Source organism: Silene latifolia, chromosome 1 (assembly GCF_048544455.1).
Source record: "Silene latifolia isolate original U9 population chromosome 1, ASM4854445v1, whole genome shotgun sequence".
NCBI lineage: Eukaryota > Viridiplantae > Streptophyta > Magnoliopsida > Caryophyllales > Caryophyllaceae > Silene > Silene latifolia.
Window position 1 is genome coordinate 9,180,608 of NC_133526.1, and position 16,590 is coordinate 9,197,197.

At 39.2% G+C, this 16,590-nt stretch overlaps 1 protein-coding gene and 1 long non-coding RNA gene across 2 annotated transcripts; both read left to right on the forward strand.

Moving 5' to 3' along the window:
• Nucleotides 1-1,242: 1,242 nt before the first annotated feature.
• On the forward strand, nucleotides 1,243-14,404 carry LOC141597018 (auxin response factor 6-like). Its single transcript, XM_074417325.1, has 14 exons — nucleotides 1,243-2,059; nucleotides 2,956-3,068; nucleotides 5,261-5,359; nucleotides 5,441-5,497; nucleotides 5,580-5,738; nucleotides 5,841-5,925; nucleotides 6,527-6,617; nucleotides 6,916-7,080; nucleotides 7,241-7,363; nucleotides 9,073-9,148; nucleotides 10,356-10,503; nucleotides 10,924-11,990; nucleotides 12,360-12,550; nucleotides 13,898-14,404. The coding sequence occupies exons 1-14, from the start codon at nucleotides 2,017-2,019 to the stop codon at nucleotides 14,088-14,090; spliced, it is 2,610 nt and encodes an 869-aa protein (XP_074273426.1). The 5' UTR covers nucleotides 1,243-2,016; the 3' UTR covers nucleotides 14,091-14,404.
• A 1,190-nt stretch (nucleotides 14,405-15,594) lies between these two features.
• LOC141597056 (uncharacterized) lies at nucleotides 15,595-16,081 on the forward strand. The gene is made up of 2 exons (XR_012522676.1): nucleotides 15,595-15,683; nucleotides 15,881-16,081. It is a non-coding gene; the product is annotated as an uncharacterized LOC141597056 (long non-coding RNA).
• Nucleotides 16,082-16,590: the final 509 nt, after the last annotated feature.

Here is a 16,590-nt window from a genome sequence, read left to right on the forward strand (position 1 = left end):
CCAATCTGACAAGTTTCCCTCTTTTTCAAAAATCCCTCACCGTCTCTTCATCCATCTACCCACCTGCCCACCACCGCCGCTATCGCTGTGTTACCAGTTACCATGCACCACCAGCACCGCCGCCCAATACCCACCCTCCACCGCCCTACACTCCATCTCAATCATGTCAGCCATGCACTACTGGCTACTGCTCTTAGTCATGTCGCCCATCATCGAGCAGATTGTACGGCTGGCGGTTGTTCATCAAGCTACATATCTCTGGTGGTCAACATTAATGGTCAGCCCTCCAATATATCAGCCATAATAATTTGTTGATCATCATCATCTTATAATTTCGAATTTTTGATCATCTTAGGAGGGGTCAGTTAGGTACCTTTTAAAAAAAAATTCAACTTAATCTTTATTAACTTAAAAAAGCCGATGACAATATGATTGACAAATAGATACAACAAAAAATTGAGTTATTAGAAGTGTATCAATCTGTTTTGAAAGTTGTAAATATTACGTGATAATTGATCTGATTGTTAATTGTTCGTCTTAGCAAATGGGATAAAGCTACTTAACAAAGCTGACAGTATTCAGGACGGTTGACTTGAATCAACGAAATGAAAAAGTAAATAAGTTGTAAATATACCGCCATTCACATTGACAATTCTACGCTCTAATTTTTTTTTTAATAGCAAAGAGTCTTCATTGGGATAAGAACCGCCATCTCCAATGACGATTCGCTCTTAATACAACCACCACCATAGACGGTTTAATCAGTTTCACAACTTCATAAGACTTGATTCAACATGGATACCATTTCGCTAAATATTTAGGATTCCAACTTGTTTTATTAACTTTTCTTTGTCTCGGTCATTTGTTTATTTAGACTATCTCATTCATCTGTTTATCTTCTATATCGAGATGAAAAGAAATCTGACGATTCACATAACTTATTATATCTATTTACCAAGTTACCACCGAAAATTAATACTCATAAATAAATAGTCCTCTCATATTTACCTATCTTTATGCCAAAATAAAAAATAAACAAATAATCAGATAAACCTTTGTGAAACTATAATCCCTCAAAAACCAAACCAAATAGATTTAGTGTGGTGGTTGCTCACCTCATCCCTTAACGATGAGGTCAGGGTTCGATCTTTGTCCATGAGAATGTAGCAAACTATTTAACCAGCCATTTACCTATTCGTAAAAGAACCCACGATAAGGGAATTATATACCGTTGTCGACGGTGGACACCTCGATTTACCAAAAAAAAAAAAAAAAAATCTCAAGAAACAAGTAAAATGAGGTGAAGTAAGAATTGAATGGCAAGTTTGGCAAGTCATTGTCCAATAGTTGATGACTCCATCCCCAAGCTTGAAAAAGTGAGCAATAATGAAGGATGAAAAGAGAAAATAATAAGAGAGAAAGCACATCATTTCATTTCATTTCAAGTTTTTATAGAGAGAGAAAGTGATGGTTTTGCACTTTTACCCACAACACACAAAAACAGTGTCAAAATAAACAGAAAATAAATAAAGTGTGCTTACCAAAATACGGTGTGTACTTGTACTATGAAGCTTACCACCATCACCACCAATCCACCATACCTGAATTAATAATACTAATAATAATAATAATAATAATACTAACTGTGTACTATAGTTTTTTTAGTACTTGTTTCTCTCACTACTTTTCCTCTCATTTTAGTTCAAAAAAACTCCACAGAAAAATAAAGGGGAAGATTCAGCAGTAAAACTTATACTTAGTAGAGAGATCTGGTAAAAGGGTAGTTTCTAATTAGCTTCAAACCCTAGTTAAACAGTAAAAGATCAAGTTTTTACTGTTGTAAAAGGGTTTTGAAGATCTGAAGCGTATGAAGCATAAAAGGGTTGATTTTTGTAGTGGGACTGGTTTTGGATGAACACCATTTTCTTTTGTTTTTAAGGTTTTTAAGTGGGTTTTATTTTTATTTTTTATTTTCCCTTTTTTGGTATTTTTGTGGGGTTTGATTAATTCTGCAGAATGAGACTGTCTTCTGGGGGTTTCCCACATCAGCCTGAGGAAGGTTAGTTTAATTTAATTAAAGAATTTTTGTGTTATTTCCTTGTTTAAACTATTTATTATGTTGCTGCTGCTGTTTTTGCCAACAGTCAGAGATTAATTAATGTGTGTTTAGAGCTAATTAATTGGTTTTTAGTTAGATATTATTGCTTAGCTGTATGAATGCTGTGTAGAAAGAATGATAGAAGTTGCTAGGTCATGAAAGGGAAGAAAATTTAGTCTGGGGTGTTGCTGGTCTTTATAGGACGATATAGCGTGTATCGTCACATTTAGTTGCAATATCTTTGTTTTTGTGTATGTTGTCAGTGTCACACTTGATTAGCTGGGAATATCGAGCTAAAACTATGGATTTGGGGGTTCGGACTAGTTCTTAGTATACAAGATGATGGAATTGATTACTTGAGGGCTATATAGTAGCGAACAAATTGACTCGTCTGATGGTGAACTATATGTAAAGGACATTGCAATTACTTGATAAATTTCAGACGAGGAGTTGGGGGCTAGTGTTCATACATTTAAGTTCAACTTTGGTTATCGATTAGGTCTGGCTCAGTGGTAATCCCGACTACTGTGGGTCTCTGGACGGTAGGTTACAGATTCAAATCTTTGAAGTCCCCATCGTTTTGTATTAGTAATATAGTGTTGTCCTAGCGGCTCCTTTCACAAAAAGTTGAGCTTTGCTTGTGATTTTGTTTATTGGGAGTGAAGACGGTGATCGGAAGTTATGCTTAACATGGATAGCACAAAGTCACGGCTCCGAGTCCTAAACTAGCTCTCTGTGTAGCCCTAATAACAGTTGGTCTTGGCTTTGTCTATTTGTTTCTAGTTAATTCATTAAAGCTTTATTTTCTTGATGGTGTATGACTGAATATGACTATTTGATAATATACTTTTCTTTAGGTGAGAAAAAGGTCTTGAACTCTGAGCTGTGGCATGCATGTGCTGGTCCTCTTGTCTCCCTTCCTACCTTAGGAAGCCGTGTCGTGTACTTCCCTCAAGGTCACAGTGAGCAGGTCAGTTTTTCTTAGATGATTATCATTGTTTTAATTATCTTGACTTATTCCTTTCCAAGTTGAAGTCATTGTTCTTATATACTAGTCCTTCTGCCTGATGTGTCTGTAGCCATAATAATGTGAGTCTATAACTGACAAGCTTTCTCTTTCCTCTAGTTATAACTGATAAGTTAGTGTTGCATTGGTGATTACGCTAGGAGGGTAGTAGCTTAATACCCATAATGACCAGCTGTTATTTAAACTTTACATGCCATTTTTTTTACTGTGAGCTTTAGGTCTGGTTTTAAATGCAAGAGTTCCACGATATATAAAACTAGAGGGTTCTTGCCAGCCTGGCAAGTGTGGCAACCATATTTTCCGACCTACATTGAATGCCATACCGCTTGTTGAGGATAAAAGTACGTTGAACCCATATGAATTTTTACCATGAGCTGATTGTATCAACTGTGCCCTTTCCTCATACATCCTATGACTTAATGTAACTCGTCTAAGTAGTTCCAGATCTCATCCAAGACCAACTACCATAGGGGTTTTATTGAACCTAAATTTGATATATGGTGAAGTAGCTCCTGGAGATCCTCTTCTTGATGCAGGTGTGGTTAAGGATACCTAAGCATGGCGTGTGAGCATCTCAATCCATTAAAATCACCCATCACTAGCCACTGTCACAACATTCTAACTATAACTATATGTTCATCATCTTCATTATCCATAGCTATATCCCACCTCCTTCTCTCCACCACCTCCTGCTTCATCATCCCTACCTTCCCATCAACTGTCCCATCCTCACATCAGTTGCCAACCACCTTTCTGCATCAGAGCACGGTTTTAATGTTGGAAACTTAGTTCGGGAGAAATTGAAGGATCATATTTGGATGAGAGGTGGTAAATAATTTATATATATGGCGGTGACTAACTAAATCTAGGTTTTGGGTAAATATTAGATCTGTGAATAGAAGGGTCGAGGTAGTCAGGGTAAAACCCGCGCTGGGGGTGGTTGTGATTATTTGATTTAAGAGGAAATAAGAGACCCATATTGAAATTACTTAGAGAAAGGCTTTTGGCCAGACGAGAATGGCTCTGTATTTTTCGTAGTAGAGAGAACACCCAATTAAATGGTCTCTAATGCTCTCCCTTAGCTAAGTATGTCCGGTGATGGCTATTAAAAAGATGCTCTCCAAATGACTCGGTACATCATGAATAATTTATAGTTTTCGAGAGAAATCAGATCACGGAGTTACAAAACATGATATTTTTGGTTATACTTGCGCGGCGTGGGCTGTATACAATTTTGATGACGTGATACTCATTAAGTCATTAGTTATCGACCTTAGCATCTTATGCCATCATGACCAGGGCACAACTCCTTGAACAGTCGCCAATGGGGGTTAAGTTATGGGGTGGTTAGGTCTAGAGTAGGATGAGCTGGAGTGTGAGCTGCATTGGCTGACCATGGGATGGTTTTGGATAGTATTGGCTGGTGGTAGTGGGGTTTGAGCTGAGTGAGGTGGTTATTGTGTGTTAGGTTGTGGCCATGATGGGTTGTATGAGCTGTGATGTTTAGGCTTGGTTGGGTGGTGATTACTGTTGGCGAGGGTTGGGACTTGGGGTAAAGGTTATAGGTGGTTTGTGAGTAGGAAATTATAAGGGGTAACATTGACATTTCAAAATCCACACTCATCCTACAAACTAATATGCTTAAAAACTGAAACTTGTATATATAATGAAACACTCATATGTATACGTGAACTATTGCCCATGACGGAGGGAATACGATGGATTAAATTCAAATGACCCACTAATCTAGCCGTGCTTCTTTATCATGAAGGAGTGGTCATATGATGAGACTTTGCCGGAATTTTCATTATGTTTATCCAGAAACATCCAATCTTTGTTGTTTACAAGCTAGAGATAACAACATAAAATGTACTCCCTCCATCCATTTTTATTCTTCTACTTTCACCAGCACAAAGAATAAAGAGTTGTATAATGTGGGGTGAAAATTGAAAGTTGAGGAATGACATGGGGTCAAAAATCACCAGTCACAAATAATTGACAAAAGAGAAAACATTCCAAAGTATGAAGGGTAAAGATGGACAACCCAGAAAGTAAAGTAAGAAGATTAAAATTGGATGGAGGGAATAGTAATTATCAGTTTGCGTAAAATAGTTAATTTTTGTTATTGCATGCAGGTTGCAGCCTCAACTAACAAAGAAGTAGATGCTCATATTCCTAATTATCCTAACTTGCCAGCTCAACTTATCTGTCAGCTTCATGATGTGACAATGCATGTAAGCTCTTCTGATCAAATGGTTTTTAGCATCTAGATATTGATGCTTGTGCCTCCTAAGTTTCTTATTTGTGAACCACAGGCTGATGTGGAGACAGATGAAGTATATGCTCAAATGACTTTACAGCCTTTGACCGCGGTATAGTTTCTCTCTGTAGTGTATAAAATTTCCCTTTTGGTGATTCTTTCTACTGATAATGAATAAATCTTTTCTTTTATAGCAAGAGCAGAAAGATGTGTGTCTTGTACCTGCAGAACTGGGAACCCCCAGCAAACAACCAACTAACTACTTTTGTAAAACATTAACTGCAAGTGACACTAGTACTCATGGCGGGTTTTCTGTTCCACGCCGGGCAGCAGAAAAAGTCTTTCCTCCCCTTGTATGTATTTCTGAGATTCCCTTGGCTATTAGTAGCTTCTGCATACAAATTCCCAACCTGGCAGGTTTACATGGATTGTCTGATGTGTGATTGTTTTGGTAGGATTACACCCAGCAACCTCCTGCTCAAGAATTGATTGCTAGAGATCTCCATGATAATGAGTGGAAATTCAGACATGTCTTCAGGGGTAAGCTTCCTGCGTTCCCGCCCTTAGGTTCACCAGTTAATAATGATAGAGCCTGTGTTATAGCTCGTGAAATACAGATTTTGTTAGCAGATGGCGATATCAGTGTAATTAGTCGTAATATGTTGATCCTTCAGTGAACTTCTTATAGGATTATGCCATGTTGCAAGGTTTTAATATATTCTCATTGCTATCCGAGTCTTAAAAGGCACACCTAGGGTGAAAGCTCTCCAAGATAGTAGGCAGGATGCCTGTGGTGCCTTAGCTGCGTTTTATAGACAAGGCACAGCTAGGAACGTACACTACCATGCGATTTTCTTGTTGTTTCCTTCTGCTTCTCCTATAGTACCTACGTTTTACTTCTTTTCATTTTACGCTCTTTAAATTTCAAAAAATTATTGTTACCCAAATGTTTATTCTGAAACACAAATTTGTTGAAAAGAACACCTTGCCTAGTGTGTATAAAGTGCACACCTCCTTGCGCCTTGTCACCTTGCTGCGCCTACCGCCTTTCAAACTACATTGCTATCTAGTAAAGTAGTCCATCATTGCTGTGCTACTTGGTATTTATTTATTTGTCATAATATATTTTTTTCTGTTCCAGGGCAGCCTAAGAGACATCTTCTTACTACTGGATGGAGCGTCTTTGTGAGTGCCAAAAGACTAGTTGCTGGGGATTGTGTCATCTTTATCTGGTATGTGCATCTTCTGTATGTCCTTGCTACTTCACAGTTGCACTTTGTCTAATAGTCTCTGAAAATAGAAGTAGAAATTAGAAGTAGAAATTAGTAGTAGAATGTATCAGTATGATTACTACTAATATACTATAGTTTAATTTAATGAAATGGGATGCATGGTCAATTTCTCTTATACGAGTGGAGTTAGTTGTTTGATGCAAGCCGTATTTTCATTCTCTCTTAATTATGATGCTGCGTAACATGCGAGATATAATAATTTGGCAATTGTTACTTGTGTGCTGTTGTCTTCCATAAGGAACGAGAAAAACCAGTTACTCCTTGGCATACGGCGTGCTACTCGTCCACAAACTGTCATGCCCTCATCAGTAATGTCAAGTGATAGCATGCATATAGGTCTTCTTGCTGCAGCAGCACACGCAGCAGCTACAAACAGCCGTTTCACCATATTCTTCAATCCGAGGTCAACATCTCCCTTTACTATAAGTTACATTTTACATTCTAATGGTGGATCCATGTCCAGTATGATGGGGTCCCGAAGCTCCATAGATTACATTTTTTTTTCTGTATTTTTAATATATCAAAATCAGTAAATTTCATTCAATAACATACTATATCTCCAGGGCTAGTCCATCAGAGTTTATAGTCCCCCTAGCAAAGTATGTCAAAGCTGTCTACCACACCCGTGTTTCTGTGGGTATGCGCTTTCGGATGCTGTTTGAAACAGAAGAATCAAGTGTTCGAAGGTAAAATTGAACTCTTATTTCAGTTGATTGAGATGTAGTACATGTATAATATGGATTGCCTATAATATACTTGTATATTAGCTGATAATTTTACAAGCAGTTCAAATTTGAATTTAGTTGCCAAGGTCGGCAGACATCTATTAGTTTACAGTAAGTCTGTAATAATCTTACAAACAGCTCAAATTCAAATTTTGTTGTCAAGGTCGGCAGACATCTGCCTGACACGTCAATAAATTTAAAGGGAGTTTGGGTACAGAAAGGGAATGTCAAAGAAAAAGAGAGGAATCAGGAAAGGTTAGAGAGGGAAAGAAAGGGAGTACCCCTAAATCCCTAATCTTAGTCTTTGTTTGGTTACACCCAAGAAAGGTAACATGCAACCACCACCATCCACCCACCTTTTCTCCTACCACTAACATCCATCACCTCTCACTGCCCACCCTAAGATGGCGGCCAGTGCCCGCATCCTTTCCTGTCCCCGGCATATCACCCTCTTTAGTCATATGAAACTCTTAGCCACACACCCATAACCACCCTCTCCGCCTAACCACTACCCCCCCCCCCTTCTCACTGAAATTCCCTTCCCCAACCTTGAAACACTGGTTTTTTCGGGGGTGGGGAAGGGGATTTCGGTGGAGGGGGAGGGTTTTACGGGGGAGAGTAGTGGTTGTGGGTTGGATGTTGGGGTTTAGTGTGGGGTCAGGTTGGGGGCACCGGCGACGAAGGTGTGTTGCTGGTGCCTGCGGCTGTCTGAAGGCGGCAGACGGTGGTGGTGAGAAGATAATGAATGAGTGTGGGTGGTTGGTCGGGGTAGTGGGGAAAGGGAAACCTGGGGGTAAGGATGTAGAGGCTTTTGGGGGTATGGAAGGGGAAAAGGGAATGGGAAAATAGGTGAAATACTGTCAAAGGGAATGATTAATCTTCTTTCCCTTATCCTTTCCTAACACCACCTTAACAAATATTCCTTAGTTTCTTAATGATTGTCCAAGGAAGTCCGATGGAGATTATATGGCTAGTGACCTTAACTCCACAGTCAAATTAATCTAAGATTCGAAAATCGACTGAATTGCGCTTTTACCGGAAGCCCATGTTTGCTCATGACTTTGATAGCTGACAGTTCGTGAGGGTAAGTCAATTGTAATAGGAATAAATATAATAGTTGGGCCTCAACAACCACCTTAAGGTTTTGGTTGAGATGGTTCATCTATCAAATTGGATGTGTGCTGAATGCTTATGGTTTCTCTCTCTCTTTTTTTTTTTCCTTCTCTTATCCCCCCTCCCTTACCACCCATATGAAATACAGTTACAGAGACAGCCTTTCTTTACTGTAGCGAAAATTGAGCATGATTTTATTTTCCGCCGCTTGTTCAGGGAGTCGTTGTAAAGTTTGGAAACATTATGGACAATGATGACTAGGGGTATAGTTGAACTTGTTCTTACCAATTACCGGTTAAGTACAAGTCATATTGTATTCCATATTACAGCTGAAAAGTGAAAACTTTTAACAAGAGAGGCTTTGTTCACTCTCTGAACGCATGCATTTGTGTTGCTGCATACACAGGAGGGCCAATGATTTCTTCTAAAGCCAAATATAATTCTCCTGATAACGTATTAATTTTGTCAATTAGATGCGTTTTCGATACTGATATTGAACTGTCTTGAAGAAAATCGTACACTCGATTACCATCCTAACTATAATGTTGGCCATCCAGATATATGGGCACAATAACTGGTATTAGTGATTTGGATCCTGTTCGTTGGCCAAACTCCCATTGGCGATCAGTGAAGGTTTGTATAGACTCTCAATTATCCTCATTTTATTTTCATTGCTTTTTTTTTTTTTTTTTTTTTTTTTTTATCCTAACGTGAATTACCTGGAACGAAGTTGTACTTGTACTCTCATGTGTAGTATTTGTTTGTTTATTGGATGTGTGAAAAAGACAATCTGATGGTATATTATATATGTATGGGGCATAGTTGGTCCACAAACCTGCCCTTTTCTTCCGCGGCATTGATTTGAGACAAACTATTTATTTTTTTACTTGAACTCCAATTAACCAGTGTCATGACTTTAAACAATCCTAGGGATTTTGGAACAATTTCAGCATTTAGAAAATTAAATGCACTTGTTAGTCTTTTTATTTAATTTATTGGCTTTGTTTGCTTTCATCAGTTCAGTCACGATTTTATTTTTTTCATAAGGAATTCTTGTTTGATTTTGTTGACCCTATCTTTTTTCTTTTTCGTTTGGGAGTGTTAACGGCAAGTGAGATGGTTAGTCGCTTGGTATTCATACATTGTTAAAAGTGACAAGTAGAATTATTGGGGAGAGAAGGGGCGGGGGAGAGGGTATGATTTATCATTTATGATGCTAGGTTGAACGATCCGTAGGGCTAAGAATGAGTTAATCTTTGAACAGATCGGGCTCCATCTGGGTGAGGTGGGAGCGGGATTTGACTGCCTTATGGTAGAGGTTGAGGGCCAAAACAATGGAAGTAGTGGTAGACTGGTAGTGGTGAGGAGGGGAAGAGGGGGAGTGAGGAAGGATGTGTGATGTGCTCCTCGAATAGGGAGGATCAAAGTTTACTTAGATGCTGGTGTTTTGAGGGTTGGCGGGTGTGTTTTGGGGCAGTGGCAAGGGATTCTAACATGAGTGCAAGAGGAGGGGAAATAGGGGTGAGGCTAGACAAGGTCCAGGTTCTTCTTAGCATACGATGTAGGCATGCTACTTAATATGGTTACCCTCCTTTTCATTGATTCTACTTTTTCCTTTTTGGTCCATTTCTTTGATTACCACTTTCTCTCTTTGGTCTTTCACTTAAGTGGCCATCCTTTTTTTCCCTGCTATGTATTGTTTGTTGTATTTCTCAAGTATCGTGCCATTTTGAAAGTGGAAGATATCTAAGAAATGGAGGGAGTAGTATGTATCAGCATCTGATGTGTTCTCGGCTCTTTCATGCACTATTGACTTCTGTATGACTTCCTGCTGATTCAGGTTGGCTGGGATGAATCGACTGCTGGAGAGAGGCAGCCTAGGGTCTCATTGTGGGAAATTGAACCATTGACTACATTTCCAATGTATCCTTCTCCATTTCCGCTAAGATTAAAGCGCCCATGGCCTTCCGGGCTGCCATCATTTCCAGGTTGGTTTATCTGCACCAATAATAACATACTCCCTCTGATGCACAAATACCTTCCATTACAACACAATAATTAAGAAAAACAGCGATAAGAAAAATGACTATAGAAGTATCAGTTGGCCAATTATAAATCGTGACTCTCAAAAAATGATGCAAAAGTACAAGTAGTTCAACTTACCCTTTTGAAAGAGGACAATAATACAATCACATTATGGTCATTTCACAACTAGAAAGTGGCCCACAAAGAAAATGGAAGGTATATATAAATCAACTAGACGAGGAAAAACAGAGGAAGTAACTCTTTGCTTTGATTGCATTTGCATAGAGGATCTAACTTGTAGACTTGTAGTTCCAGGCTTCCAGCTATCTTTGGCTTTTTTATATCTCTCTTTCCTCTCATGTCTTGTGTGTTCCTATGGTTAGTGATGAAGGATGGTGATATGGGCCTCAATTCTCCACTTATGTGGCTCCAGCGAGAAGTCGGGTCATCCTTGAATTTTCAAGGATATGGGCTCTCACCTTGGATGCAACCAAGGCTTGACTCTGCAATGTTGGGCCTACAGCCTGATCTATACAATACAATGACATCTTCTCCATTGCAAGATCCTAGAGGATTGGAGAAACGTCCGAATAATCAATCTCTTCTCCAGTTCCAGCGAAATCAGAATTTGTCTTGCCAGCCGACTGCTCTCATTCAAAATCAGCTATTACAGCAAGCTCAGTCTCAGCAAAACTTAGTTCAGAGCTTTCAAGAAACTCAAAACGTATCCCGGAATCAAGCCCAGGCCCAAGCCCAAACACATTCACAATCCGAACTCCTGCAGCAATTTCAAAATTTTAATTATCCGCAGCAAAATCAATATTCTGACCAACAGCATAACCCAAAGCCTTCATTTGGGTCATCTGCTCGATCTCAACCTACATCCTTAGAACCAATGTCGTCTCCATGCTCTCAGCAGCTTTTCTCGAATTCTATCACGAATTCACCAATGCATAGCTTACTGAATTCATTCTCAGTGGACGGAGGGTCCCGCCAATTTACCTTACCCGACTCTAACTCAATGGTATCTTCGTCTCCTATACTATCGAAACAAGGTGCAATTGATCCTCTGCTTTCTTCTACTACTGCTCAGTGCTCACTGCCTCAAGTGGAAGACTTGGGAGGGCCACAAACAAGGATGTCTGAACTATCTTCTATGTTACCACCATTGCCTGGTAGAGAGTTTTCTAATTACCGAAGTATTGGGGACCTACAGAATACACTGTTTGGCGTGAATGTTCATCAAAATGAGCTCTCAAACTACAGGCATAATAGCAATGAGAATGACTCATTGTCCATGTCGTTTGGTTGCTCCGATTTTCAGAGTGCTACAGGGACTGATTTTCCACCTGCTTCTGATGTGACGACGACTAGTTGTGTAGATGAATCAGGTTTCTTGCAGTCTTCAGAAAATTTGGACCAATCAAACCCTACTAAAACCTTTGTAAAGGTTAAGTCTCATAGTAATCAGTTTTTGTTAATACTCCCTTTTTAGTCTGATTGTTTCCCTTCCTTTCTTTTTTGTAATCTTAATTCCCGTTTGTTGTTCTCTCTCTTTTTCTATATTTTCCTTATATGACTTTGGTGGTCAAACAATGTCGACTTTGACCAGGATTTTCTCACAATATACAGCAGTTAGTTAGTCACTGGGTTTTGAAAATGAAAATGAAATTAACAGTTTGAATTAATTAACTATGACTAATTTGATCTAACCTCTACATAGATTTAGGGTGATTAATCATCAAAGTTGACATGGGTTGACCACCAGTTGAAACTAACAGTTGACATGAGTTGAACTAACGGTGTGGATCTGTGACAGGTTCATAAAATGGGGTCCTATGGGCGGTCACTGGATATATCAAAATATAGCAGCTATCAAGAGCTGCGCAGTGAACTAGCTCGTATGTTTGGCCTAGAAGGCCAACTGGAGGACCCCCTGAGATCAGGCTGGCAGCTTGTATTTGTTGACCGTGAGAATGATGTTCTCTTGCTCGGCGATGACCCTTGGCAGTAAGTTCTACTTTAGACCATTATTACTGTTTCTTTCATATAAATGAACGGAGAGATTGTAGGGCTCCTTGACAATGAGATTTTTTGGCTTATATTCATAGGATTTTGACTCCTATGAACTGTACATATTTAGAGGAGCTTAATAGTTTGCCTCTTCAATAAGCTGTGAGCTGATCCTTTGTGGTAACAAAACTAATAAAAGCAGCTTTGAAACACATTAGTTTCTAGTGGCAGAATCCTAATTCGTGTTACTTTCTGATTGTTGGCAGTCTGGGCTGTGAACTTGGGTTGAGACCCTCATTCTGTGCTTTTCCACCATTTTCTTTATTCTGATCATCATTTACAGTTGTTAATAGTGAAAATTTTCGGTCTTTTTCAGCCTGAAACTGTGCTATTCTCTCCCTTCCTCCTCCCATAAGAAAGTTAGTAGAGATCATATATGAGCTGGTCCTTTGTGATATTAAAACTAATAGAAACAGCTTTCTGAATTCTGACATTTCTTTCTCAACCTGCCACAGGTTACTGGTTACTGGTGGGGAGCGGATTCTAAATAGACTTAGAAAACGGGTCATTTTGGTCGGGTTTGGGCTTGTTTGTTACAGTTTTGGGTTCTGGGTTCAGACTTCAGATCATTGAGGTCATTGTTAACTAGTTGGGTTAATTGGGTCATTTTTGGGCTGTTTTTATGAAGTTTTTTTTTTCCGGAAAATGCACGCGGTGCCCTTGAACTTTGATGTTTGCCCGAAATACCCAAATTTTTGATCCGGAAAACTTTAAGAGGCTATAACTCGTGTTTACGAGCTCAGAAAGTGACGATTGTTTTTTTCAAATTGATTATCTTTTCGAGAACTACGACTTGCAAAAAAAAATTTGTCGAGTTTGGAATTCGTGACCAAGAGATATGGTCATTCAAAGTTTGTTCGGTAAAAAAACCTTTGACGTACAAAAACTCCTAGCCACGAGATCCAAATAAGACATTTTTTTTTTCAAATCATAGTTCTCGGAAAGATAATTGATTTGAAAAAAAAAATTATCACTTTCTGAACTCGTAGACACGAGTTATAGCCTCTTAAAGTTTTCCGGAACAAAAATTTGGGTATTTCGAGCAAAATTTGAAACTTCAAGGGTACCGCGTGCATTTTCCCTTTTTTTTTTCCAAATTATTCATTTTGGGTTGGGTATTTTTTCTGAGTCGGTTCATTCTCTGGTTTGGGTCATTCGGGTCACATTTCCCTATTTTGATTTGATTATTGGCATTCCCGTCTCTGTCCATGTTTTAAATTTAAAATGCTGGAGTCATTTTGGTTAAATTATGGGGGCTGAACATTTCAAATACATTGGTGACAGGGAGTTCGTAAACAGTGTGTGGTACATCAAGATCCTCTCCCCTCAAGAAGTCCAACAGATGGGAAAAGACGGCCTCAACCTTCCAAACCCCGTCCAAAATGGCAGCTATGACGGCTTCGATGGTTACTCAAGCCAACAAGACTTGAGAAATAATAGCAACGGGATGGCGTCCGTAACTTCTCTTCATTATTGACGACTGCATCTCATTTCCGAACTTAAACTCAGGGGCTCTCGGAGAAGGTGCTTTCTTACTGGTATCTTTGTCGTTTCCCCAAATCGTGTTTCTTTATGAATCAGTAGTAAATGTTAAGCTTAATGTAAGGCTATAGTGTGGGCATAATGTGGATCTGCAAAACGCTGTATATTATGACCCTGCAGTAGTACGGGCAAGTCGAACACGACTTTGTTAAGTCCAGAGATGTTGCAAATACCATTAAGGATAGCCATTTACTGTTGTATTAAGATGTGGCTACCGTATTTTTAATCAAAAGCTGTAAGTGTTCTTATGTTCGTCTCGCTCTTTCCTGGCCCCGTTTCAATGTACTCCGTATTTGTTACAGCATAGCACTGGGCTTAGAACATAAACTGTGATTAAACCATTAGAATATGGAATCTTGAGCATTCAAGCTGATCAAGATTATGGGGTATGATAAAAAAATGCAGAGTATGCGAATGTTGACTGGGTCGGATATGAAATCTGCAGTGATATCAACAGGTACGGTGGATGGTATTTGTATGGGGCGCAACCCAGCAGACTTGTTGGCGGTGTCATAGTACTCGCCACAAAAGTCTGAAATAGATTGACTGCAGCAAAGACGAAGATTTTGGAGCTGAGGGAAACACACTTAGGACGGTCCCGTTTAGGAATAAGCATCATAGCAGGAAGAGGCTTCCGCTTATTTGGGGATGACTTGGACGAGGCATCGTAGTAGGATGCCCCCGAGTGTATGACGTCCCCAACCTCTTATTCCTCGTTTGTGGTTTTCTTCGCTGACTTCCCGATTGATTGCAAAGAACTTTGTTTCAAACCCGGTCAGGGGACCAGGCATATGCCTACTCAGTAACTCAACACAAATCCACCAACTTTGGTACCTTGATAATTTTCCCTTTAGATCAACTACGTAGAAATCTGATACGGCCGCTTCCGTTTGTTTTTTCAACCAATATATTTCTCGCACCGGCCCAATTCGCTGAACTACGACCACTAACAACATCCCGTGATGCCTTCTCCTGCCTCTTTTCCCTCTTCTCTCCTAACATCTTCGACTTTTGGAAACCCTTGATGTAAAATAGATCGAAAAATAGGACGATTTTAAGACTAAAATTGGCAGCGGAGTTTGATTGAATTACTGTTGTTGTTTTCGTGACTTTAGGACTTTTGCGTCATTTAGTCATTTATATTTAACAAACGTGTGGAATTGGATTGACCTTATTGAGCAAACGTGTTGAATGAAATGGATTGATCGGAAGGAGTATTTGGTGAACTTGTGGCATTCCGAAATAATACGGAGACGTCCTGACGGTGTTTGTAAGTAGCCAATTTGTTGAGCTAGCTGACGAGGGTTAATGGTGAGAGGTTGGATAAAGTAGTTTTCAAAGGTAAACTGCATGCCTAACAATATGAATAAGTCGTATAAGTAAAAGTGTCCTTATTTCAAGGGATACAACCTCTATAAATAGAGAGATATAAAGGAGTAAAATTATTGCTTGCTTGAAAATGGTTGGTGGCGAATTGGACTTACGTCTTCAGTTCATGACCATCTTTGGCTGGGTTATCGCTTCTCAGGTACGTAGGTAGCTCAATCTTCCATTTGTATGTATCCTTTGTTCTAGCTCGTCGTTCTATTTACAAAGTTATTCGAGTTTTAGTTATTGATAAGTTTAATGATTTCTTTGTGCTATGCATGACACGAAAATAACTCAACCAATGTTGTTAATTAAATTAGTCGTTAATTAATTAGGGTGCATTCATGTTGTATGCAGGAGAAGGCAGACGGGGATGATGCTTCCGCTCCGGTGTAGGAAGCAATACTTTAGATGACATAGTTGGGCCTTTGGTTTCATGCTAGCATGAATGAGCATGATCACCTGCGTGATATATTGTTGTACGTAACTACGCATGTATTATAAGAAGTTAATTACCTTCCAATCTAAATGAAAAAACGAAACGTTCACTTTGAATAATATTCGGACCTTCGATTACTTAATACGATATTTTGGGAGTTCCACAAAGAGAAAACCGAAAATCATATTGTTATGCGTGCATCTAGACTCGCACGAGCTAATAAGACAGTAAAGTGATCGAACAATGCGACAAGCACGAGATCGCAACTGCACAACACCTAAAATGCACTTCATTCCTGAACCATAGCAGCCAGCCGGTTTGTCTAATGAGTAATGAGTTGCTCTAGACCCGGCTGCAATCTTACAACGTGACTAATATTTACCTTGATTGTCTCGGAGGCTAATCCAAATATTTTCCGACACAAGTATGCACTCAAATTATTTAGTTGAAGTATACCAACTAAGGATTAATTACAAATCACAATTTATCATTAACAAACATCCAGTAATGATTGTTGCTTCAACGAAACTAATCCCACTGATAATCTTCAAAATTGCAAGGCATTTGTCCTCAGGGAAAATGAGCATAATATTTCTGGAGCATCTTGGAGGTTCATTGGTTTCACCTG

Coding starts and splice junctions, on each gene's coding strand:
- LOC141597018 (XM_074417325.1), top strand. CDS start 2,017: ATGAGACTGTCTTCTGGGGGTTTCCCACATCAGCCTGAGGAAG. Junction 5,739..5,840: donor AAAAAGTCTTTCCTCCCCTT/GTATGTATTTCT, acceptor TTGTTTTGGTAG/GATTACACCCAGCAACCTCC. Junction 12,551..13,897: donor CTCGGCGATGACCCTTGGCA/GTAAGTTCTACT, acceptor CATTGGTGACAG/GGAGTTCGTAAACAGTGTGT.